General features: G+C 53.1%; 1 protein-coding gene across 1 annotated transcript in view; it reads left to right on the top strand.

The window, feature by feature from the left end:
- The first annotated feature begins 483 nt into the window (after positions 1 to 483).
- Ndrg1 (N-myc downstream regulated 1) overlaps positions 484 to 26,049 on the top strand; it is a 38,934-nt gene continuing 13,368 nt past the window's right edge. Inside the window, exons 1-5 of the mRNA XM_069991447.1 lie at positions 484 to 588; positions 11,575 to 11,652; positions 12,312 to 12,347; positions 22,610 to 22,715; positions 24,281 to 24,401. Coding sequence (XP_069847548.1) covers positions 11,590 to 11,652; positions 12,312 to 12,347; positions 22,610 to 22,715; positions 24,281 to 24,401 — 326 coding nt within the window. The 5' untranslated portion in view covers positions 484 to 588; positions 11,575 to 11,589. The remainder of the gene's footprint in view (positions 589 to 11,574; positions 11,653 to 12,311; positions 12,348 to 22,609; positions 22,716 to 24,280; positions 24,402 to 26,049) is intronic.

Here is a 26,049-nt window from a genome sequence, read left to right as displayed (position 1 = left end):
GTCTCCCTGCACAGGGCCTTCAGGAAGGGGAGGGGGAGCGGGAAAGAATCTACAGGCAGAGATGGGGACCCCCCGCCCCAAGGCCACACGAAGTGCACAAGCACACGCGTGAGCGTGCATACGAACATGCACACAACACCGGAGCACACGCGGAAGCGTGCACACGGACACGCACACAGCTTCCGAGCGCGCGCGGGAGAGGCGCAGGCCAACGTCCCAGACCCGGAGACGCGGCAGTGAGGGGTGGGGGTGAGGACCACAAGGCTTGGCCCGGCGCCCCGCCCCGCCGCGCCCCTCCCGCCGCGCCCGCCGCGCCCCTCCCTCCGCTTGCGCAACAGGCGGCGGCTCCGCGGGCGGCGGGCGCGCGGCTGCGGGGGGCGGAGCGGGGAAGGGGTGTGTCCCCGCTCCGTGGGGGCCCGCGGCGAGCCGGGGCGGGGCGAGGCTCCGGGGCGGGGCCGCGGCGCCTATAAAGTGGCCCTCCGCCCCACGTAAACAAACCTCGCCAGCCCGCCGCGCATCCTCGGCCGCGCAGTCCCCGCCGAACACCCTTGTCAGTCCGTGGCTCCTTCACCTTCTCCTCTGCCTTAGGTAAGCCCGTCCGACGCCGTACTCCTCCCGGGGCACGAGGAGGGGCGGCACGGGGGGCCTGGGCAGCCGTGGCACCGGAATCTGCCAGGCGTGCGGACCCCGGCGCCAGCGCGGGATCGGGGCCGAGGGAGGCCGGCGTCGCAGCTCTCTCGGGGCGGGTGTCGCTTAGAGAAAAGGAAGAAAGAAGACATGTCTCCATTCACTTTGTCTCCCCAGCTCGGGAAGTGGGGTTCTGAGGGCTGGGGAGGAGTTGGCGAGCCAGCCCGAGTCACACACCTGGCTCCCTCCCAGAGGCACACCTGGTACCGCCGGCCCGTGGGTGCGGCAGGAATTCGGGGTGCGTGTGCGCACGTGTGTGTGAGGGGGGTGAGGGTGTCCGGGGTGTCTGGGAGGGAGCGATCGCGCCGCGGCGGGCGTGCGGGTGGCGTGCTGGGGGTGAGCGCGTGCGCGGCGCGCGCGGGGCCCGGGCCGGGGGACGTGGGTGTGTCCGCTTTCCAGCCTGGCCCTGGGCGCGGGTGCTCCCGAGTGTGAGAGGGCGTGTGTGTGTGTGTGTGTGTGTGTGTGTGTGTGTGCGCGCGCCGGGAGAGCCCGGTGTGTGTCTCGCGCGTGCGGCGCGCCCGGTCGCCCAGTGTCGCCCAGCGTGCCCGGGAGGGTGCGGCCCCGGGGTGGGCGCTCGCCCGGAGGGGCGGCCGGGGCGCGCTGGGGGCGCGCGGCGTCGGGCGGCCACGGCGCCGGCTGGGGCTGGGAGTGGCGTCCTTTGAGCCTCCGCCTGCCCGCCCTCCCTCCCCTCGAAGTCTCCATGCCCCCCCCCCCCCGCCCTCCAGCAGCCCCGCCAGGAGAACAGCTGGAGTGGCTCGGACATTCGCGGGAGCTCCGCCGCCGCGCGCTCGGATTCCGCCCCAGGAGGCGATTTGGTGCTGGGCGTGTGGAATGCTGGCGGGCGGGCTCCCGGGAAACACTGTCACCGCCTCCATCAAATTAGTAGATGAAGCTGGGATTTGCGGCTCTTTTTTCTTTCTCTCTCTTCCTCACCACCTCCCCTACTCTCCCTTCTGTCACCCCTGCTGTCAGCCTTCCCGCAGGTCCCCAGCGCCACCCCTGCCTGTCTGGGACGTGAGAGGCGCCTGTCTGTGCAGACCGCGCGCGCGTGCGTGTGTGTGTGTGTGTGTGTGTGCGCGCGCGTGTGTGCGCGTGTGCGGTGTGTGTGTGTGTGTGTGTGTGTGTGTTGGGGGGGTCCAAGTTACTGGCTCCCAAGAACAGCTCTTCTGCACGAGTCTCCTGGGTACTTGAGCTCCTTGGGTCCCTTGAAGATCATAGAAGAAGAAAAAAAACCTGAAGGTTCAGAGGTCAGCCAGGGGCTGACCCCGAGGGCTGTAGACATCCTTGCAATCCCACTCGGTCCAGCGTCCTCTCCCCTTCACCTGCACCCAATGAGCAGATCTGAATCCAAGCTGGGTTCTTGGGTTTCAAGGCAAACCTGTGTGCTTCCTGTAGAGAAGTGCTGAAGTCTTGATTGAGCGGTCACCTCGCTGAGACACAAGGTGCACCGAAGGGGGGCTGTCTTGGTGCCTGCCTTCAAAGGGGTCCCTGGCTGCTGGAAGCAATGCCCCAGAAAGCACAGGCCACGGGGCTGGGAAGGTGGCCCAGTGGAAGAGTGCTTGCCTTGCATGCATGAGGCCCTGGGTTCGATTCCTCAGCACCACATAAGCAGAAAAAGCCAGTAGTGGAGCTGTGCCTCAAGTGGTGAGCGCTAGCCTTGAGCTGAAGAGCTGAGGGACAGCGCCCAGGCCCAGAGTTCAGGCCCCACAACTGACAAAAAAAAAAAAAAAAAAAAGAAAGCACAGGCCACCAGGCTCTGCCGGCCCCAGGTCCGAGGTCTGGCAGGGAGAGAGGCTGTTCAGCAGAGGCTGGCGAATCTCCAAAGAGAGTGCTCTGGGGAAGGCAGTGGCATGGGGTTGTGAGACCTGTGCCTTCTTCAGTGGACCTGGGCTCGGACCCGAGCTGTGCCAGGGTGAAGAGGAGGACTTTGCTGCTCTGCCTGGAGCTTTGGCATCGGGTCCAGGACCCAGGGGTTCCCACATAGGCATGGACCAGCCTGAACAGACCTGGGCCTTCTGCCCTTCCCTCTTCCCATCCAGTGTGTAGATCCTAGTACACAGCTGACCCTCTCGCTACAGCCATGGGTTTGTCTCCTGGGCCCTGTCTTAAGATCTCCTCTCCTGGTGAGTTCTCTCCCAGTGGCAAGCAAACCCAGGAGCCTTGCCACCGGTTGGGTCATTTGGAATGGAATGAAAACTCACCCAGAACCCTGTCCAATCTCTGAGAACTGAGACCAGAGCAGGGAGGCCTGTGCCAAGGGGAGGAGGAACAAGGACTCGGGAGCATCCTGCTTGGGATTGAGCTTATATTTGCTGCTCTACTCTCAGTCATTTGTTTGTACCTTGACTGAGTTTCTGATAGAAACTTTGAGGCAGAATGCCGGTGGGTTTTCAAAGTACAAATGAGATTCTTAAAAGATTAGCAAAATCAATTGGCTGGGTACAGGTGGCTTAAGATGTTAATTCTAGCTAGGTAGGAGGCTTGAGAGTAGAAGACAGTCCGGATAGAAAAGTCTATGAGACTCTGTCACCAAAATAACTGACAAAATGCAAGTGTGGCTCAAGTAGTAGAGTGGCAGCAATGCCAGCAAACCCAGTGAACGTGAAGCCCTGAGTTCAAATCCTGGTACCACCTAAACAAAAAAGTAGCAAAGCCAGTTTAGTGAGAGGCAAAGAAAGTGTTAGAGGCTTTCCTTGACTGGCTGCCCTCCATAGGATAACACTGCATCGGAACAGAACTGGGGCCCTGGGGCACTGACACCTGTTGGCCTGAGCTTGTCCCAGCATGGCCTAGAAAGAAGGCATTGTGTTCTTCTGATACGGCTGCAGTTCTTCCTTGGGCCGGGGCTCATCCATCCAAGGTGTGACTCAAAGGTCCCGTGGCCTAGGCTGACAGCCAACAAGTAGCCTTGGCCTTGAAGGCTCCTGCAGGGAGCAGGGCCAGGCCCGGTGGGGCGTGGCTTCTTGCATTGGGTGCAGGCTGCTTTTGTGACAGGCCTTCCCACCCTCTAAGTGGCTCCTCATCTTCAATGCGGAAATGGCACTATGATAGTTGGCAGTCTTGGTGGCCAAACTTGGCCTCTCCTGTGTTCCGGCTGAGCTTGTTGGAGGTGGCTGTACGGAGGGGTGGGGCCAGGTGGGGACACAAAGGCCCAACACTAATAACACATGGCCATCATGAAGGGGACCCCTGGGAAAAGTGGTGGCACCATGGAATAGGAACAGAGTGGGGTTTGCAAACAGCCTCTTTGGATCCAGAGGTCCTTGTCTTTTCTCTAACATTTAATGACCTACTCCTTGCCCACCCCCTGGCCTGGTTTTGAATTCCAGATGTCTTTAGGGGAGCCCATGCTCCCCCTTACCCCCCAGCTGGGATGTGGGAGGCAAGTCTTGGGGGCCTTGAGCGCCACGCTCTTGAGCTTCTCTTTCACAGAACCCTCATACAAGTGTTCATGTTAAGCCTGCGGAGAGCTCTGCTTATGGGCTTCTGCCTTATTCGCCTATTTCCTTCGCCAGCTCCGCCCCCTTGGTTTTGAGGAGGTTCTGGGAACCCTTCTCCAACAGGTACGTGAATAGGATTCTTAGGACATAGGTACTTCTCAGCACCTCTCAGAATTAGCCAGGAACCCTCAACTCTCCCTCCCACGGCCTCCCTGGCCTCCAGTGCTCTTCCCTGAGGGGTCCCGTGTGTCCCTCTGGGATCTGGCTGGTCTGTGCTTGTCTCTGTTTCTCTGTTGCCTTCTTCTACCTGAGAGCCTGAGGCTGCGGCCCATCTGGAAACCTCTGATGACCAGGGATTCTTGCGCAGGGGATCTGGGCATGGCGGGAGCCATCTGGAGACGTTTAGTGCAAGGATATTGTTAGTGTGCCAGCAGCCCCTCTTGAACATTCCACTTCCTCATTCTGAGCTAGGCTGGCAGTGTGTGATTTCAGTCACTCATCACAGACCTTGCAGGGATCTCCCGCCCGTCCCTCAGATTCACAGGATAATCTTCCAGGGTGACCAGTGCCCTCCGCACTTCCAATCACCCGATTTGTCCCCATCTGACGGTCTTCTCTCCGCTATGACCCCTGGCCAGTGCACCATCGAACACCTCTAGGAAGACACAAGAGTGGTGTGGAGAGGTCTGGCCTGTGATTCCTGACGCTCTCACTTCCCGCAATTGTGTGGCGGCCAGCGGCTCTGCTCCCCTGACCTTGCAGTTGGTTCTGGACTCAAGCTGACCACATAGCAATTCCTTTCCAGCTCCAGCTGGTCCCCGGAGAAGGAGGGCAGCTTTGGTGAGCCGAGGGTGGGGCTAGGTTGGCCTTCTCTTAGTAACCCCTTTGCTTCCTTTCCATGTGGAATGAAATAGTGGACCCACATGTCCGGGCCTGAGGTCCTAATTCTGTATGGAAGTCTCTGGTGCATGTCCTGTATTGCCCTTAAAAACATGATCTTGATCACTCTGAGGCTTAACTCCTCGTCTCCACCTCCCCTCCCCTCATCCGGAGAACTTTCTGGAGGGGCTAGTGAGTCCACCCCTTCTGAGTGCTAGGTTGATTATGTAAGGAAAAGCATTGTCAGCTCAGGCACATGCTCCCCAGAGACCTGACTTTCAAAAGGCCCAGAAAACACCCAAGGAGACCGCCTCTTGGCCTTACTTGAGAGCATTTTTGGCAAAATACGGAGGAAAGATAATATGGGCAGTAGGGCGGGACATCCACCCTATCCCCAAGGCAAATTTTCCCGGAGTTACTGCAGAAATTGGGCCTTTTTGCCCCGGTGTGTGTGTGTGTGTGTGTGTGTGTGTGTGTGTGTGTGTGTGTGTGTGTGTGTGTGTGTGTGTGTGTGTGTGTGTGTGTGTGTGTGTGTGTGTGTGTGTGTGTGTGTGTGTGTGTGTGTGTGTGTGTGTGTGTGTGTGTGTGTGTTGCCAAATTGAAGAGCCGCTATGCCACACAGCATCGATTCCCTCTGCTGTCTAAAAAAATCTGTCTGTAATGAGCCCAGAGGGATGGGCAGCACGCTGGCTTTTCCAGGCCTCGGGACCAGGCTTGTGACCATCGCAGCTAGGCTCGTCCATGGTTCCCTTCGTTCCCCCTTTCTCAGCTTTGCTGGGGGACTCCCGGAAGGGAGGCTGCTGTCCGCCATCCCCCAGGTCCCCCACTGCGCCCCCACACCCAGCAGCCAGGTTGGTTTCTTTCCCTGGGATAAGCCAGGTGTGTGGGCCACTGAGAAGCGTGTGGGCTTTTGTTTGGGAGCCTCGGGCTGCCAGTCTGTGAAATGGGCATGGCAGGTTCCCATCCCCCCTCCTCACCCCCCCCCCAACAACTTGGAGGAGTCAATGAGATGACAGAGTGCGTGGACATGGCACAGCTATTTGCCCAGGCAGGAGGTGCTTTGGAGAGAACTTAGCAACAGACCTTCTCCACGATGTGGGTTTTGCCCAAAGCTGGGGCTACTCCTGGCTTAAGGGTGTGAATGCACAGAGTGCCAGATGAAGCATGGGTGACGCCCCCCCCAGTGACTCGCACACCGGAACAGCTACGCAGCCACGTCACCATCCCTGGATCGTGGTACCTTCCCAGAGGGTATGTGACTGAGAGAGGTCTGGGCTGTCTTTAGGACTGTGTGACGTCATTGTTCATTTGAGCCACATGACCTCCATGTGCCTCCGTTTCCCTGTCCTTACAGTAGAGAGCATACTGGTGCCTCCTTCCTGGGGGGGGGCATGATGCTCAGAGTGCCCAGTGACAGCAAACAGTGCCACAGAGCCTCCCGTGGTTCTTACTGTGCTGCGGCCATGTGTAGCTTCATGCTGCTCCCTGGTGGCTCCCAACAGGCCCGGAACGGTTCACAGAGAGGTGGAGAGGTCTCTCGTAGGCGACACCTGGCCCATCTCACCCCGTGGGAGTCCCGGGAGCCTCAGGAGGGTGAGCACAGGTTGACAGCCGGGCAGACTCTCCTAGTCTCAGCAGACCAGCGCCTGAGGCTGGGAGGACGAGAAGGAGCAAGGCGGGGCTGTTCTGCCCAGAAGCTAGCTTTGTGTGCTTGGCTCTTTGGTCTCGGGGCGCCAACTTGTCCATCATTTCTATAGAATAGACACTGTGCACGCACAGTTTATAGACCTATCAAGGCACAGAGAGGTGAGGGCTTGCTCAACATTGTGAAGCCAGGATTCTTAGTGGCGTGATTCCTAGGACTGGCACTGCCAAGCAAGTGTCCTGGGCCTTGGGAGCCTCCTGCTGTGTGCCTCCTCCAGCCCCCACTGGCCGGGTAGCAATTGCCAAGTACCACTGGGCTGCCTCTGCCCCCTGCCCTCCCTGGCGCTGGGGATGCATTCTTCTTCCCTCCCCGGGCGGATCCTAGTCCTGGCTGCCCCGCAAGCCTTGAGTTCCAGTTAAATGCTGACTCCCCTGGGGTTGGTGAACCAGCGAGGTCTGTGTTCAGCTTCTTGAGTCTTGTTGCTCATTGATTGGCATTGCTGATGGGGAGGGAGTGAAGGTCAGTGCACTGGGTCTGCAGGCTGGAGACCCCAGTTGCATTGGCAACTTCTGTGGGTGTCCCCCTCTTCGTGGGGCCACTCTGGTGCTAACAGTGCACACACATCACAGGCTGTGTCCTCACAGTGACAGGGGGGCTCGGGGAGGCAACCAGGGAAGGAGACTGCGCTGATTTAATAAGCAGCTGTTCTTTGGCCTTGGTGTGCCATTGTGTCTCTCAAGCCTGCTTAGCTTGCCCATTTCACAGATGGGCACACTGGGGCATTCGGGTCAGGACTATCAAGCTGAGAGGTACTAGTGTGAGTCTGAACCCAGGCTTCTCCTTAGCTCCATGCTGTCTGTCTTCACTTTCCTAGGTTTCTGGAAGTGGGCAGATGGGAATGGAAGAAGGGGTCCCGCCAGCACAGCTGGTATGACCTCGAGTCCTGATTCTGGAATGGGGTCTTAGCAGGAAGTGAGCTTCCCTGACAGCTGGCTATCAGCGGGAGGAGCTGAGAATGGTCATCACACCTCGGGTATCAGCTGCCTCCTGTGAAGATGGTGATGATGGAGGGGTGGGGAGATACAAAAAGAGAGAGAAAAGGAGAGAGAGAGAGAGAGAGAGAGAGAGAGAGAGAGAGAGAGAGAGGGAGAGACTAGATTAACCAAGACTTGTGCCTAAAATAGACCTCCTTTGGATACCTGTTTCCTACCGTGAACTCTATAACCAGCCATTTCCACCAGGTCCCCACTCCATGTCTGTCACAGCTTGGGGACATGTGTGGAGGGAAGAGGAGGTGAGGCTGGACGTCACAGGATACTCAGAAGCCCCCTAGCAAACAACTCTGAGGCCCCAAATGTCTAGCGCCAAGTTTCAGAGTCTCAAGACGTCTGCCATGAGGCACAGCAATGAGGACAACAGCAGTGCCACGTGCTGCCAGGAGAACCCACAGTGGCCCGGGCCCTCCTGCCTTTCTGTTTTCTATTTTTTGTTTTATTGATTTGTTTTTGGTCGGTCATGGGGCTTGAACTCTGGGCCTGAGCGCTGTCCCTCATCTCTTCAGCTCAAGACTAACACGCTACCACATGAACCACAGCGTCACTTCTGGTCTTCTGGTGGTTTATTGGAGATAAGAGTTTCACAGACTTTCCTGCCTGGGCTGACTTTGAACTGCGATCCTCAGATCTCAGCCTCCTGAGTAGCTAGGATGACAGGCGTGAGCCACCAGTGCCCGGCTTTTTGTTCGTTTGTTTTTTATATTGAACCTGCTTTTAAGGTTCCTTTTGCACGAAAGTGTCTGGGGGAAAAATGTTGGAAAACTTTTGGCCAGACACTGGTGGCTCCCACCTGTCATCCTACCTACTTGGGGGGCTGAGACTAAGGATCCTGGTTCAAAGCCAGCCTAGAAACGCAAGTCGTTGAGACCCTTATTTCCAGTTAACCAGCCCAAAGCCAGAAGTAGAGCTGTGGCTCAAATGGCAGAGTGCTCGCCTTGAGTGAAAGAGCTAAGGGAAAGTGCCCTGGGCCCTGAGTTCAAGCCCCAAAGAGACACTGATAGCAGGCATCAGAGTCAGGTAGGGCCTGGTCCTAAAGCACTGTTGTGGTAGGAATGGCTAGTCTCTGGTCACGTAGGCAGGCTATGTACTAGACCTCTGCATCTGGCTAGTTTAAGGTGCTGCGGTCATCTGTTGTAGGCTAGGTGTGCACGGCCAGGTTCCTACATAGCCCTGGGTATCTCTGAGTGGTCTGTATAAGGTAGACCTTCTGGCAGGTGTTCTGACAGGACAGTGTGTGTATGGACAGTCAGGCCCCACTGTCCCCCAGGGACAAGCGTCTGTCTTGAGCTTTCTCCAGACTTTCTGCACCAAAGACTTCAGAGTCCTCGGTGTCCTGGCCTTGGCACTGGCGATGTTTGGGTCAGATCATCCTGTGTTATGGGTCCATCCTGTACACCATTGGCTGTTTAGCAGCTGTCCTGGCCCCTGAGCACTAGATGCTATGATAATCACGACAATCAAAAAGTCTCCAGGCATGGCCACAGGTCCCCTGGAGACAAAAACCAGCCTTCATGGAGATAAACTGAGGTAGTCCCTGTTGCTTCTCCCTCGGCCTTTCCTCGTAGACTCTTGAGTTGCCCAAGGCGGGGCAGATTTCAAAGTCTTTGCTGTTTTAGGAGACTCAGCCATCTTTCCACCTACTATGTGCTGTCGTCTGGAATGTGCAGGTGAAGGAAGCAGAAAGGGAGCGAGGTGTACGGGTTTCAGCAGGAGTACTGAGGGAAGCAGAGGCAGAAGTGCATCCTCTTTCTGGGCTGAAGGAGGAAGGAGAGTGGGATCCTAGCTTCTGTAAGCCAAATGGAACTGGCCAAACTGGTCTGAGCTGGACCATCTACTGAGTTCTATTTCAGACCCTTTCTCTCGTGGGTTAATGACAGTTAATAGTGAACGTCAATAAGTGTGTTGCTATTAAGTGGCATTGCTCACCGAGTCAAGGAGACAGGAATATTGGCCCGCGTCTGGTAGCTGGAGGCAGAGAGCAGAACAAGAAGGCCTTCCTGAATCACCCCGTGGGACAGCAGAAGACCCCAACTTCACCCTTGGGCTGTCTGCCAAGCAGGGTGTGACCCAAAGCCCCTGTGAACCCTGCTGTCTTTTGCTCTCAGCACGAGTGGTGGTGTTGCCAGTACCCTGAGCTTCTAGAAGGTTCTTTCAGCTGTGTAGGCGAGATGTCCCACGGCCAGGGTCTCGGGACCACAAACATGCTGAATTAGCAAGGCCGACAGACCCAGGGCTTTTCATTCCTCCTGCCTCCAGGCTGGCAGCATCCCAGGAACACAAATAAATAGAAACCCGACTTTGTTTTCAGAATTTTCCAGAGCCTAGACTCTAAAGGCTGCAGAAAGGCATTCTTGTTGGGTGGGATCTACTGGGGAAAGTCACACTGGGGTCCCAGACCGAGGCATGCGCTGCCCCGGGGGGCTCACCCACACAGGGCCATGTGTTGGCTCGGGACGTAGATCCAGGTCACCAGTTCTCACTGGCTGACCTCGCAGAGGAGGTTCACACAACCCTGGGAGCTGGTCCTCAGGAGCCCTGGGGCTGACATTTGGGACTCACATTCTCTTCTCTCTGGTGTTCATGGGGCCTTAGGCAGCTGGGGCCCGAGGCTGTGGAAAGCAGCAGTTTAAAGCCTACACCAAGCTTTTCTCATTGGGTCTGTCCACCCAGAAACCCTGGATCCAGGCACTGAGTGTTGGCCTGTGTCCCCTGCCTCTTTCCCTTACTCCAGGCCTCTGTGCTGCACTGTTTACTCTTCTGGGTTTCCTGGACCTCCACCTGTTTATTGCTGGACATTGAATTTTTCCAACTTGACTATTGGTCCATCAAAATGAATGTTTCTATTCCAGTTCCCACATGACGCTTAGTAGATCACCTTTCATAGATGTCACCTCCCATAGACGCTACCTCCCATAGATGTCACTTCCCATAGGTGTCACCTCTTGTAGATGCCACCTTGCACAGATGTCACATCTCTTAGAAGTCACTCTCCTATACATGTCATCACCTACACATTTCATCTCCTGTAGCTGTCACCTCCTGTAGATGTCATGTCCCATAGATGTCACTGTCCTGTAGATGTCACCTCCAGTAGCTGTCAACTGTAGATATCACGTCCTATAGATGTCACTTCTTATAGATGTCACTCTCCCATGGATGTCACCTCCCATAGTTGTCACCTCCTATAGATGGATGTCACACTCCTACCCAAGTCTTGATCCCCTGGGAGCCATTAAGGCAAGCATCCTAAGCTTGTTTGAATTCTGTTGCAATGTTGTTTTGCCAGCCTCATTTCTTGGCCCTTCACACCTGATCTGAGGCTGAGCCAGGAAGAAGGCTCTGCTGCCTCTTCCCTGCCTCTCCCCTCCCTGCCTCTCCCCTCCCTGCCTCTCCCCTCACTGCTTTGGCATTTGTAGTGAAGGCCTTATGAGTGCTCAGTGGTGGTCAGAGCTGAGATCTGCCCTCTCTGTCCCTGCTTCCTCTCAGCAGGAAGCTCAGAGTCCTGCTCAGAGGTGAGGTGTGGGTGTAGGATGAAGTCAGGCAGTGCCAGCATGGGGGGTGGGCATCATGGAACCCCTTTTTCCTGTTGGTTATCATTCTGGGGCTGTCGCCTTGGGAATCATAGTAGCAAGATGGGTGTGATGGGCAGGAATGCCCATCGTGTCACCAGAAAGGAAATTGTACCCCTGTGCCTCAGTTTCCTCTCCCAGGAAATCTAGCGCCCAGTCCCAGTGAGAGGGGGTGAGTCACTCCTGGTAGTCGGTAGAGCGTGTTATCACAGGGAATTGCGGAGGCCCAGTCTTTACCTCCCTTCAGGAAACTTGTCTCAGCCAGAAGTCCTGACCTCTGGCCTCTTTCCCCATCACAGGAGGTGACAGCAGACATGTCTCGAGAGCTTCAGGATGTGGACCTCGCTGAGGTGAAGCCTCTTGTGGAGAAAGGAGAGGTGAGTGGACCTCCTGGCTCTCCCTGTCACAGGCAAGTGTGTGCTTGTGGTATGCAACATGCATATTCATGTGTGGGAAGCCTGCACACATACACACACACACACACACACACACACACACACACACACACACACACACACACACACACACACACACACACATCTTTGAATGCATAGGAGGCTCTGAAAATTGGGATATGAATTTGCTTTAAAAATCCAGTGTCAAGGGGCACAGGTGACTCATGCCTGTAATCCTACCTGCTAGTGAGGCTGAGGTCTGAGGATCACCGTTCTCCAACAGCCTAGGCAGGAAAGACTGTTAGACTTTCATCTCCAGTTTACTACCAGAAAGCTGGAAGTGGAGCTGTGACTCAAGTGGTAGAGCACCAGCCTTGAGTGAAAAAGTTCAAGGTCCTGAGTTCAAGTCCCAGTTCTGGTAAACAAGGTGTTCACCATCAGAATAATCAATTCAGGCTGGACCAGACCTGTCCAGGCTCAGGGCATGGGCTCCTGTTTCCAGCTCACAGAAGAGGCTTGACCCAAAGATGCCAACAGCAAGCACAGCACCAGTGGATGTTGCTCCCCTCTCTCTGTACATGCTCTGACATGGCTTCTCTTAATTGAGGACTCTGATTGTCTTTCTTGTCTTGTCTCTCCAGACCATCACTGGCCTCCTGCAGGAGTTTGATGTTCAGGTAAGTAGAGAACCCAGCCTCTTCCCCACACCTTGCCCCATCTGCTCTGCCAGTCCCCTCTCCATTGACCTCAAGTAGATCTATGTTCAAATGTGGGGGCCAGGGAAGACAAAGAAATAGGCTCAGCCAGATCCCCACTCTCAGGTGCGTCTCATGCAGAAATGGGCAGCACTGGACTTCCCAGGAGGAAGCGAGGGAGGGAACATTGCTGGGCTGTGGGCAGGTTTGAGACGCTGGGTCAGGTAGGCCTGCTGTCCTTGGCTTTGCTCAAGATATGAAAACAGTCTTTCTCCAGTGTGTTGGCCAGGACTGAGCAGGTCCATCCTGAGCAGGGTGGGCCAGCCAGGGGTGTGTCTATCCCTTTGTCCAGGAGCCAACGCTCAAAAGAGCAGGCTGATCTCTCGGCTGAGAGTGCTTGGAACCTTAGCAGCTGTAGGCCCTGGATTCATTATCCTAGGGGATAATGGAGGGAGCAGAGTGGGTCCAGAGCTTGTGTCTCTGAAGAGGAGAGGTGAGCATGTGATAGCCGCCACAGTTGGGCTGAGGTAGGCTCACCCGAACTTGCTCTCATGGAGGCATTTGGCTTCCAGCCCCTTCCCAGTTCTGCATCTCCATCTTCTATCTCATCCTGCCCTGATGACTGCTCTGCTCTCTCCTCCAGAGTCTTCTCCTCCCTGCTATTGGTGAAGGAAAAGGTTTCCTGTGTATGCCCAGACTGCCCTTAAACCCCAGTCCTCTAGATCTCAGTCTTCCAAGTAGCTAGCATGAGTGAGCCTTGTCTCCATTCTTCAAGCAGAGGAAGCTGCAGTGGAAAGGGGCTACGTGTGCCTGGCCAGTCACACAGTGGCTGAATTCTCATCTCTGCATTTGATGTGTGGAACTCGTCCAGGCTCAGGCCACCTCAAGAAAAGACCTCAGGCCTTCTCAATTTTACCTGAGAGTCAGCCCACTGTTGGTTTACTGCCAGCCGGTCCATTTCATCCTTACAGAAGAAGAGTGGGGGAAACATCTAGGTGAAGTGAGTCTTCCGAGACCACCCAGCAGTGTCTGGGGGAGGGGTCTCCAGATCCTGAGCCTCTCCCCTCCCAGCCACACGGCGGCCTGGGCAGATGCTGCTCCCTCTGTAGACACCACACTGAGGGCTTCTCAGCAACATGACAGGCAGTATCTCATCATCACTCAGATGGGGAAACTGAGGCCAGAGTGGTAAAACTGCGAGTCACAGACAGAACTCTCTGAGCAGGAAGGATGTGCATGTTCTGCGCACATCACTGCACCTTCACGTGCTGCACCATCGAGTGCAGTAAAATACACATAACATACAATGTGCCATCATAACTGTGTAGGTGTACAGTTCAGTGGTATTAAGAGCATTCATACACAGCCACCACCACTGCCACATCTAAACTACTTTCTGTCCCCTACCATGCATCTAAAGTACTTTCCATTATGCAGAACTGACGCTAACCCCAACAAACACCTTCCTGTCTCCAGACCCTGGTACCCATCATCTTGCTTTCTGCCAGTGACTCTGACAATGATAAGTGCTTCCTCTAAGTGGAACCACATAGTAGTTGTCTTTTTGTTCAGACCCATTTCAGTGTCATATTCTTGCATTCATCCACGTTGCTTGGGTCAGAGTTCTTTTCCTTGGGAAGGCCGAGCCCCATTCCATTGTACGTATGTCATGCTTTTCTTGTCCACTGTTCACTCATGGACCCCTGGTTATCTTTTGCCTTTTGGCTCTTGTGGTGAAAGCTGCTATGAATATAGATGTGCAAATACCTGTTTGAGACTCTGCTTTCAATTTTGACAGGGCATCTAGGAGTAGAATTGACAGGCAAATCTATCTGTAATAATATGGTTGTCATAGATGTTTTATATCTTGGTTAAAGATTCTGGGCTAGACAGAGCTAGAAAATATTCAGTATTCAAAAATCATTCAAGCTGGACCCTGGTGGCCCACACTTATAATTCTAGCTGCTCAGGAGGCTGAGATCAGAGGATCATAAATCACAGACAGCCTGGACAGAAAGTCTATTGGACTTTTATCTCTAATTAACCGCCAAAAAAGCTGGAAGTGGAAATGTGTCTCAAGTTAGTAGAATATTCCCTTGAGTAAAAAAGCTCAGGCCCTGAGTTCAAACCCAAATCATTCATATATGATGGTAAGGGAAAGAAAGGGTGGTAGTTAGGGATGGAAAGTGACAGACATGAAATGAAGCAGATACACCAGGCCCATCGTTCCACTTCTTACTCTCATATAGCCCTCAGTATTTGCTCCCAATGAAAAGAGCTGGGGTGGCCCATGCCATGGGCCAATCAGCACCAAGCCTAGGGGAGGAGCCTCATACTATTAACTCCAAGCTCTGAAAGGACTCCACTGGACTCCTCTTTGGGGGCCCCAGCTCAGTTCAGTCTCCCCTACTTAGCCTTTCATGCCTTTCCTTTTACTTTCAAATATACTTGCTCTGTCTGCTTTAAATGTATCCCTGCCTTTTAACTGTAGACAGAACCAACAGGACAAATGTGTGCTTCTTCAGCTGCTTGCTGCCATCTGCCTATACTAATATTTATATGCAGTGATGTTAGAAATAGCCAAAGGCCCTTGGCAGAAAAAGTCTCCCACCCCCGAGTCCTAGAGGCATAATTCATCCGCTCCCTAGAAGGTGACTCACTTCTGTGTTGTGCTTTAGTTATTTTTTTTTTTTAGATTTTTAATACTGGAGACTGATGCCAGCTAAGACTCCCACATTTAGACAAGACCCCTACCACCGAACTCCATCCCAGCCATTCTGTGTTCCTCTCCTGGTTTGCAAAACATTTGTATATGTTTTCTGTGCCTGGGTCCAGGTAGAACAGATGCCAGGAATGGTAGTTCTTACTGATCTGTGGGCTATTCGGACCAAGGAGACAAAGGACCCTGGTGAAGTGGGGACTACCCAGAGAAAATTCTGCATAGGGCGGCAGAGGTCAGGATAATAACCTATAATCCTAGCTACTTGGCAGGTCGAGACCTTAGAATCATGGTTCAAAGCCATCCTGGGCAGGAAAGTCCACAAGACTCAACTAGTCCAATTAACTAGCCCAAAGCCAGAAGTGGAGGTATGACTCAAGTAGTAGAGTACTAGCCTTGAGCAAAAAAGCTAAGGGTCAGTGTTCATGCTTTGAGTTCAAGACCCAGTACTGGTGTGCGCACGTGTACACACACACACACACACACACACACACACACACACACACACACATACACGCACACACACACACGCACACGCACACGCACGAACACGAACGTAAGTCTTTTACAATTTCAGCCAGTGAGTCAAAACACAGGCATTAAAGCACAGAAGCTACGTGGATGCTGCAGAGAGGGTCTGCTGCCAGGCCGGCTGAGGGACAGTCTGTCAGGAGACAGCCCGGCTGCCCCAGCAGATGGCACCGCACTTCACCTCTCTCTGCGGACATCACCTGAGATGCTCTGTGTGGACCTGGGTGGTGTTCTGGGCAGGTAGATTGTCATGTGTGGGTGAAGTTTGGCGAGATACTTTCAGAAACCTGTGTGTCCCCTTCCCAGCTGGCATTCTGGATTCCCCAGAGTTTAAGCTGGTGGGGTGAGGTGGCTGTGGGAAGAAGGTGACTGATCTGGTCCTGCTGAGAAGGCTCTAGAATTGGGGTTGGCAGCTTTGTTTGTAAATCCAAGTGAGTGGGGAGACGGGAAGTATTTTGGGTTCCAGTTTCTAGCTTTGTTTTCTCTGGCTAGCATTCCAGAGTCTAAGGCTGTTAGAACAGGCAGATGTCTTTGAGATGGCCCAGATCCGTTACTCCTGCTCCAGATGGAGAAATCTTCTTAAAGCTACTGGACATCCACGCCCTAGCTCAGGGCTGGCTCACCAGGGAGGGAGATGTGAGATGAGCCATTCACAGATGTGTAAGAGCCTGCTGGAGTAGTATCAGGACAGTTGTAAATCTAGGGCCAGCTGGGCTTCTGAAAATGCAAGAACACTGCCTTTATGATGAACTCATGTATCATGAATGTCTAACAGCGACGTGTGTGCGCGCACGCACACACACTAGTAACAGGCTTGAACTCAGAGCCTCATGCTCTTTCTTGGCTTTCTGGCTCATGGCTGGTGAACCTCTACTTGAGCCATGGCTCCAGGCTTATTTTGCCTTGCTTTTTTTGAAGTAAGGTCTTCTGTGATACTCGGGCAGGCTTCGGCTGGTGCCTCCTCGTGTGACGGGAGATGGGGACGTGTGTCTCTGCTCCAGGCCATCGTTTACCACAGTCTCAGGAATTTCTTACTGCCCAGGCTGGCCTCTCAGCCCCACTCCCAACCTCTGCTTCTCATGGTTGACATCCCTTGAGCACAGAATATTCAGCTGGAACCACTATCCACCCTTTTTTCCTGCCTCTCATCCCAGCTTCCCTGCCTGTAGGGCCCAGAGAAGGCTCAAGGGATTTTGCTGGTGTCGCACCATGAGATTGATGACAAGGATGACTCAGTTTCCACATCTGGGGCCAATGTCCCGTGAATCCAGCTGTGAGGGCAGGGCTGTGTCCACGCCTGGCCATTCCTAGCTCATAGGCTGGGTGGCTTTCTGTGCCACAGATTGCCTTTCCTGCTGCATTGTCTGTATCTAATTCCTTCCACCTGTGTCCTCTGTCATTCAGAGGCTTTGATTTGATTTAGTTTCCATGGGAATCTGTGTTTGCTCAGCAGTGCTCTCCGGGAAATGAGCTGATGTTACCCACAGGGCCTCTTGGATGAAGGAGACAGAGATCGGGTGGAGTGGGACAGGTCTGAGCTCCCCAGCCAGCAGAGCTGGGCGGGGCTGGGCGGGGCTGGGCGGGGCTGGGCGGGGCTGGGCGGGGCTGGGCGGAGGGGCTGAGGGGCTGATCCTTTTCCTCTCTCCTTGTAAGCTGAAGGTCTCACAGGGAGCCGTCCACAGTCACCTTTGCTGAATTTCCTTCCCCCCCCCCCCCCCCCCCCCCGCAAGGTGGCTGCTTGTTTTCATGGCCTCCTGACTGGAGGTGGGCAAAGCTCAGGCAGAAGCTTAAAAATCCTCCACCCACTGTTTCCCATCCTCAATCTCCTCCTCACCCCACTTCCAGGCTGAGCCACTGGGACTTAGCACACCCCCGAGAGAGATGGCATGGTGCTCACCTGGCTCAGGGAGAAAGGAGGCCCTGGAAGTAAACATGGACCACCTTGCTTCGTTGTCTGTCCTCTCTGAAGGCTTCTTAAGGATGGGCTCCTGGAGTAGAAACCCGCCCCAGCCACTCAGCATCCAGGGGGTGCTTGGAGTCTGTTCCTGGAAGCTCAAAGGCCCACAGGAGAGCACAGTAGACAGAGCAGCTCCCGTCCAGCCCTGTCACCCACTAGTGACCATCCTCGGCCGCTTGCTCGTCCTGGGACCTGCTTTCTCTTCTGTAAAGTTCGGGGGATGCGGTGGTGTCACTGCTTGGAGGGTGTCTTGAACACTCAACCTCCACAGCTAAAGGCCAGCTCAGGGCACTCTGTGCTCCGTTCCCAGAGCATGGACTGCACCTGGTCCACTCCGATCTCCCCGGACCCAGAAAGACTGTCGTCCGTGACACTCTCTTTTCCTTGGAGAACGAAGGTCTACAGTGCGGCTGCCAGGTGCTGGGTCTGCACATTCCTCCTGCCATGGCTGCCCATCCCCTGGCTGTGATCTTTCTTTTCTTTTCTTTATCTCTCTCTATTTGTGTTGGTTCTGGAGCTTGACCTCAGGGCCTAGACACTATCCCTTGGATTTTTCACTTATGGCTAGCATTCTACTACTCGATCCACAGCTCTACCTTCAGCCTTTTGAGTAGTTAGTTGGAGCTCACAGTCTCCTGGACTTTCCTGCCTAGGCTGGCTCCAAACCTCTGATTTCAGCTTCCTGAGTAGCTAGGATTCCAGGCGTGAGGCACTGGTGCCCAGCTGTGAACTGTTTCTAGTGTTCTGGTCACAAAGGACTGGAGGATGGGAATGGAAGGAAAGAGGAGCCTTGGGTCCCCTGACCCCTGCAGATGGTCTCATCTTCCAGATGACCCCCTGCTGCCCGATGCATACCGCCTCAGGGCTGGCGAAGCCTCTGGGCTTTGAAGCCTTGAACACCCCTGTCCCAGGTACCGTGTGCACCACAGCCAGGTGCTGCCTTCAGGAGTGGCTTCATTGTCTGCACATGCTACCATAGGTCTCCTGTCTCTTCACATGTCTCCTTGGTCCCCTTCCCTCCTTCCTGTTCTTTCTTAATAGAAAGGAAAATTGGACCAAGCCTCCCCTCCCTTACTGCCCAGCCAGGAAGAGGGAGGTACAGTGATTTTATAAAATGCTCACTGGGTGGGCCAGGTCCCTCACCCCTCTCTCTGAACCTCTGTTTCCTTGATAGACATGTCTTGCCTCAACAGTGCTGGTCTGCTCAGCCTCCTCCTCCTGTGGTTGACAGGGCACAGGGCTCCCCGCCCGCTTCCCACCATGCTTGGGCCCAGGATTGATGGCAGCAGGGGCACCCGCCAGCCAGCTGTCTTTGAGCCTGAGTGAGCACTGTCTTCTCAAAGTCCAGTACAGCCAGCATCTACCTGGGTTTACAGAGGAGGAGAATTAAGGAGGAGCGAAGCAGCTGGTCTCCAGAGCTTCCAGATCATCCCTGCATTTGACTTAAGCCATTGGGATTGCTCTGTGAAGCTGTTGTCCTTAACAGCCAACATGGAGACCAATAGCAATTTGTCAGCATAGTTCCGGGTCTGTCTGTGCCATGCTTTTTACCCTAGAAAGCCCTATAGGAGCAGAGCTTGCTATTGATATGAGTGTAGAGCCCAGATTTTCTGAAAATCCTGGTAATTTGGCCAATGATTCCTTCCTGGTGGGTGTGTTGTCATATTACTACTCCTCCACACACAGAGTGCCCTAAGCAAGGGAAATGTTTACTGAGCTTGCTGACCTCAAAGACCTACTCCACAAGCCACGAATGTCATTCAGTCCCAGATACCTTCCAGCTTTCTTCTATGCCTTTCTTAGTGTGTCACTTCTGTTCCCATGCTTGTAAGATGGCTGCTGAATTCCTGCGCACCTCACTCATGGCCCAGGTAGGAAGCAGGTACCTGGGATTTTTGTTTTAACTTTAAATTTTTAAAAAAATTTTTATTGCTATTGTGAAGGTGATGTACAGAGGAGTTACAGTTACGTAAGTCAGATAATGAGTACATTCCTTTTTGAACAGTGTCACCTCTTCCCTCATTTTCTCCCAGATTTCCCTCTTGACTTCCCTGCCCCACAAGTTGTATAGTTCATTTTCAGCATGGTGTCTAGTGAGTACCACTGCTGCATTAGTTCTCCCTTTGTCCCTCCATTTCTGTGTTCTCTCTTACCCTCTCCCAAGCAGATAAACTTACATACAAGATGAAAGAAATCAAAATCAGTGACAAAGGAGAAAAAAAAAAACAACCACAAACAACCCAGAAGCAGAATAACATAAAACTCCTTGTTTCCATTTCTTGGAGTTCATTTTGATAAACATCATTTTATATGATCATATGCACATAGCTACCGAACCTTTGTCATCTTCTCCTAAGAATTTCCTCCTTTGGTCTCACTGTGTGAATGTCTAATTTATCGTGTCCAAGCGTACTTTTCTCTCTTACTATCCATTGGGTTTCCTTGTAGATTTGTAGGCTCTGTCTATGCGAAGCCCGCCATTCCCTCTGGTGTCTGGCTGTCTGGTGTGCAGGCAGCTGTTATACAGATGTCTGCAATTGTGGCTGGTAGGACAGAGAGCACGAGGAGGGATGGATGTGTGTGTGTGGTGGGAGGCAGGAGGGGGCCTCTTGGGGCCTTTTTGTGTCATGCAGGCATACATCCCCCAGTGCGGCGAAGGGAGTGTGGTTCAGCAGGCTGGGAAGAGCCGCTCCGTGTGTTGGTGTAACCTGGGTGTGTGAGAAATGACCTGCAGCCACTAAGACACTTGATTATCCTCAGACAGTCCAGGTGCACAGGACTTCCTAAATCCTTTTTTTCATGTCATGCCTGGCATATGGTGGAAAACAGGACCTTAAAAGAACAGCCTTTGAGTTTGGACTATACATGTCTGTGATGGGTTCAGATGCTACCCCATCATCCCAGCCGTGTGAGCTTGGGCTAGTTGACCTGGCCTCTCTCCGGCGTGGTTTCCTCATCTGTGCAGTAGGATGGTCCTTATGCTCTAGGGTTATGGGGGTTCCAGAGAAATCACAGGGAAGATCAGAGGCCTTGGAGATGTCAGATGTGATCCACATCTTCACTTTCCCTCGTGATACAGTAGTTTCTAGACTCTTCAGAGTCAGTAAGAGAAGGATCGCTGTGGCCTGGGCTTTTGTCCTTCACATCTCTGGCTGCTGAGACTCTCAGAACAGGGTCTTCTGAGGTCTGCTGCTGTGCTGTGGTAAAACAAGGTTCCTATGAACCTCTGGAAGTGGAGGAGCTGGGGGGAGGTGCTGGTCTACCATCGTCTTAGCCAGGGGGAGGGGGTCTCCTGGTGAGCCTCAGGACAGGGCACTGTCCATCTGGTTGGAGTCTGGCACTGTAGTCTGCTGTCCCGGGTTTCTGGTGTCCTGTCTTTGTGGGAAGATGGACACACGTTCCTCCCTCACAGACACTGGCTGATTCATCTTGCCAGGGACAGGACGGGATGTTCCTTTGGGACTGGAGAGGACAATGGCTTGTGTTTGTGTGAATTTCAATTCTCCTGGTCTCAGACGTGGGCTGGCCTAGAAGTGTGTGTGTGTGTGTGTGAGAGAGAGAGAGAGAGAGAGAGAGAGAGAGAGAGAGAGAGAGAGAGAGAGAGAGAGAGAGAGAGAGAGAGAGAGAGTGTGTGTGTAAGGTGAATGAGAGAGAAGAAAGAGTGTGGGGGGGGAGACAGACCCTTGGCACAAGGACCCAGAGCCTCATGATTGAGGTTCTAATCCTGGTTCTACCACTAGCAGCCAGTGGCGTTGAAGGAGACACGTGTGAAGTAGGGTTCCCAGGCTTTGCTGTGCCCTGAATCACGTATCCTGCCAGTTCTTGGTGAATCCTCTGCAAACTTTCCCACTCCCTGCACCCACACATGATTGAGAAGCAGCCTACACCTGGTCTCCTAGCTCACCACTTAGTACTCGGACACTGAGGTGGCCATAGCCAACGTCTTCTCTATCCAGACCTGCTTAGAATGGAGGGCAGGGCAGGGCAAGGTCACAGACTCTGACGATAACACTTACATGTTCCCAAGGTGTCACACACTGTGCATCTCGCTGACCAGCTGAGGTGAGGCAGGAGGGGCCATTTGTGTCATAGCTAGATGAAGAACAGAGCAGGAAACCAATGCAGGACTGGGGGGCAGGGGAGGGGAGTTGTTTCTTGGGGAGAGATGAAGCACCATTAACACAGTGCTCAGAGATGGTACCCTGTCAGCCCTGAGTGCCACAGTGGGCAGGGTCCTTTTCTGGGCTGGGCTGTGTAACCCAGGACCCCAGCTTGAGACCACTCTCTCCCATTTAGGAGGTGAATGAACGCTCAGAGAGTCTGTGTTGGGGTGGGGGGTGGGATGGGTATTTGAGCCATTGTGTGCACAGTCAGAGGGGACACCGCCTAGTTGGCCTATTTTTAGATGGAGCCATGTGGGCATGGAAGACAATAGAGAATGTGGATCCACAATGGGTTATTGTTCCTATGGTGCCTTCAGGGCCCAGCAGATGACCAGCAGCCCCTATTGGGAAGGCCAGGGGGGCATCACCCCAGCCACTGGGTTTTTTCCGGTGCTTGTCATGGGCAGGGGAGAAGGGCTAGACCCTGTGGGAGGAGAAGGAGGTGGGGAAACGGGTTAGCTCTGTGCTCTAGGGACATAGTCTTGAGGTGACAAGGCAGATGGCTCCAGAAGAAGGGTGTAGGGATACGCCCTGGCACTGCCAGCGAGCTGGACCTTCCCTGTGCAGTGTGTGCATCTTACCACCTTGTAGATTCTTTCACCTGGGCAGGTTCTCCCCATCCCTTGGGGGCAGTAAGGGACCCTAGACTTCTTGTTTTCAAAGTAGCCCCTCCTTCCTAGGATGGGGACAGGGCTGTATGTATGTGCATGCATGCACATGTATGTGTTTGAGACAGGTCTTGCTACCTAGATACCTGTGGCCCCAAACCAAGTGTCTGGTGGCCCAAGAAGGTGTGTACAGTTGGGACCACATGGGAGTCCCCAGTCAGTAGTACAGTCACGTGAACCCTGCCCATGTCTGCTGTCTCTCCTAGGAGCAGGACATTGAAACCTTACATGGCTCCATTCATGTCACGCTGTGTGGAACACCCAAAGGAAACCGGCCCGTTATCCTCACGTACCATGACATCGGCATGAACCGTAAGTTCCCACGAGCCCTGCTTTCCTAGTCAGTGGTCCTTGAGAGAAGAGAAAGGAAACGCCCACTAAGAAGGGCTGAAAAGTATGGAGTGTGGGGCTTGGAGCTGTCTGAGAGCCTGGATATGGCGGGAACATGGGAGCTTCAGTAGTTTTATGTGGACTACTGTTCTGTGTACATGGTCCACGTTTTGTGTACCCATTCTTCAGTAGGTGGATATCGGGCCATCTCCCCATTTTGCTGCTGTGCACAGTGCAGCTGGGAATGTTTAGATATTGAACTGCTAACATGGAAGGCAGCGTTACTCTATAAAGGGACTGGAATAGGGTGGACCTAGTGCCCTCCATTGCAGCAAGAGACAGACCTGCAGTTAAAATCACATGGAACACAAGTGGGTCTTTCTGTGGAGAAGTAGAAAGCACTCATCCCTTGTGAACTAGAGCCTTCAAGATGGAGGCTTGCTTGATTTTAGATGATGAACTCCAAAACTAGCATGATGTCTGTCACTGGAAACCACTTTTCCCTTCCATCTTTTGTATCAATCCCATCTATCATTTGTATCTATTACATATAATTCCCTGCACTAGATACTTTGTACATCATTCTAATTCATCAGACTCCCATAAGGAAATGGAATTACATAGGGAGCTGTTAATCCTCTGTTTTAGAGAGGCCCTCTGTTAGTTCTAGTACACTAAATGATATACTGAAAGACCCCAAGATCTCTGGAACTTAACACAATATAGGATTTTTGTGCACTCATGTAAAACCCAGTGGGTGTGTTCCATGTGGTGATTCAAGGACCAAAGCTCCCTCTACTTGTAGCTCTGTAGCTCTCCTCTTCTTCTGGCTTTCTCTATCTGATAAGTAGATGGGGGCAGGGAGGGGTAGGGAAGCACAGAACACTAGATACCAGAGGTAATGAGAACCGATTGACACTCCATGTTGGCCAGACCCTGGTCCCATGATTTTCCTTAGGTACAGTGGAGTGTGGGAAATGTAGCTCAGCCATGAGTCTAGGAGGAAACAGAAGAGACCATGATTTGAGCCATCAGTGCTTCAGCATCCAGTGATTGGTAGATTCATCTCAGGCCACCTAAGTAAATGGCTCATGCTTATTATGTTTCTTTTGTTTGAAAATTGCATGTAGTCTGGCTGGTACCTGAGATACAGGGGGCTGGGGGGGGGGGAGCGGCTAGGAGACCTGGGGGAAAAAGTATCCGTGGATCAATCCCACCTCTTTACTTATGCCTGACAGCCATAGCTGGGGAAACACAGGAGCCAGACAGGGAGCCCTTCCCTTGCAGCCCCAGCCACAAGCTCAGGACTCCCTGCAGTACATGCAATGTGCAGTGGAGGTGACAGGCCACCTCCACCCCTGTACTCACTCCTTGGCCCCATGACTCGTTCCCACCTTTCCACCAGAGGAAGGTTGAGTGGGATCGGAGAAGACCTTCTTGTGAGCCCCTCTCCTCTTGAACAGCATTGAAAGGAGCAAAGAGAACATGCTTTGTCCCCAGCACCTACTCTCTCTCAACTCCTTTCACCCCCCCTGCCTCTTCTCCAGACAAAACCTGCTACAACCCCCTCTTCAACTCCGAGGACATGCAGGAGATCACCCAGCACTTTGCCGTCTGCCATGTGGATGCCCCTGGCCAGCAGGATGGGGCTCCTTCCTTCCCCATGGGGTGAGCGCTGGGGACCTTGTGCCCTGTGGGCAGGGCAGGGTGGACATGGGGATGGGAGCCTGAAGCTGGCTTTGAAACTGGTCATCATAGTAGTCAGATAGAAAATTTGCTATTTCAGCCTTTCTTTTGTGATTATACCTACATACATACATATATATGTGTGTATATGTATATACATATATATATATATATATATATATATATATATATATATATATATATATATAAGCATTCTCCATTTAACCATTTTAAGGGTACAGTTAGTGTCATCAGGGACATTCAAATGCTGTATGTGACATGTACATATCATCACTATTTCCAAACTGAAGTATGCCTGCCAACCCCTAACTCCTAACTGGCTAGGCTGCCTGGCTAGAGCTTAGCCTGGACTGACAGACCTGAAAAAGGTTTTGACAAGATCAACTTGTAGAGAGAAAGCCCTAAAAAGTAGAGAAGGAAAAGCAGTGAGGAAATGATACTGATGGGTTAGTTAGACATTCCTGGTTACAAGGGATCTTGGGAACCGTGGTCCAATTATGTGTCCAGGAGGAAATGGGTCCCGGTTTGCTCAAATGTCACTTGACTTAATCCTTATGGCCAGTTGACTATGGACGGTTTGTCGGCTGCATTTTCTACATGAAGAGGTGGAGGCAAGGAAGTCAGTTCCCTTCTTGAGGTCCCACAGTGGGGAATAGGAGCCAGGCTTTGACCCTGGTGTGACTGAAAGGTCTGCATCAAGTTACAGCATCAGGCTGCCTTATTGTACGGTGAGCTTGTGGGTATCAGGACATTTAATTTTCCCACAATGCACTACAGCCAGGCTTTCTCTTCTTCCCCTCATCCAGAGGGTTCTGGGCGTGCCCTAGTACTAATAAATGAATGATCCAGTCCCAAATTCTCATCGCTAGACTGGCTCCACGCCTCGTGCAGGGTCCTTCCTTGAGGTGACAGGCATTCAGGTTGGCATTTGAAGACACCCTTTTTCTTTGTTGCAAGTACCTGTTTTGAACTCAGTTTCTCATTCTTGCTCAACTAGAGTTCTGTCACTTAAGCCACGCCTCCAGCTGAGCTTTTGGCTGGTTAATTTTGGATGGAGTCGGCAGAATTTTCTGCCCCAGTTGGCTTTGAACTGTAATCCTTGAGATCTCAGCCTACTGAATTGCTAGGATTTCTAGGCCTGAGCTATTGGCACGGGCACTGTCTTTAATTATTAACCTTTATCAGAGAAGAAGGGAAGGGACACCCAGCCATATGGAGCCAAGACCTGGAGTTTAAAACAACAACTAAGATGTATTAATCAAGGGATGCTGTTAACAGCGAAGCAGCAGATAAAGCAGAGGCCTCTGTAGGTCAGCCTTCACTTGGGCCCACTGTTTGAAAAGACTTGGAGTCAAGCAGAGCTTCTTACTCTTCAGGGGAGGTTTTAAAATATCCACAGCCCCATCCGGGGACTTTTATCCACTTGATCTGGAGACCAAGGTGACGAATATTTTCCCAACGTTGGGGAACATTTGTTGGACGGGAACCACATTTCTTCCTGTTTCCTGGAGTCAGAATGGGAGGCTTTTTCTGGTCTCCAAAGCCATCGTTCTGGGACTGAGTCAGAAAGGCAAGGTTTCCCATTGCTGGTCCAGACTCTTCCCTATCC

This window comes from Dipodomys merriami, unplaced genomic scaffold (assembly GCF_024711535.1).
Source record: "Dipodomys merriami isolate MVZ:Mamm:240054 unplaced genomic scaffold, mDipMer1.0.p SCAF_4, whole genome shotgun sequence".
Classification (NCBI taxonomy): Eukaryota; Metazoa; Chordata; class Mammalia; order Rodentia; family Heteromyidae; genus Dipodomys; species Dipodomys merriami.
This window is presented reverse-complemented; position numbering and strand designations above follow the sequence as displayed.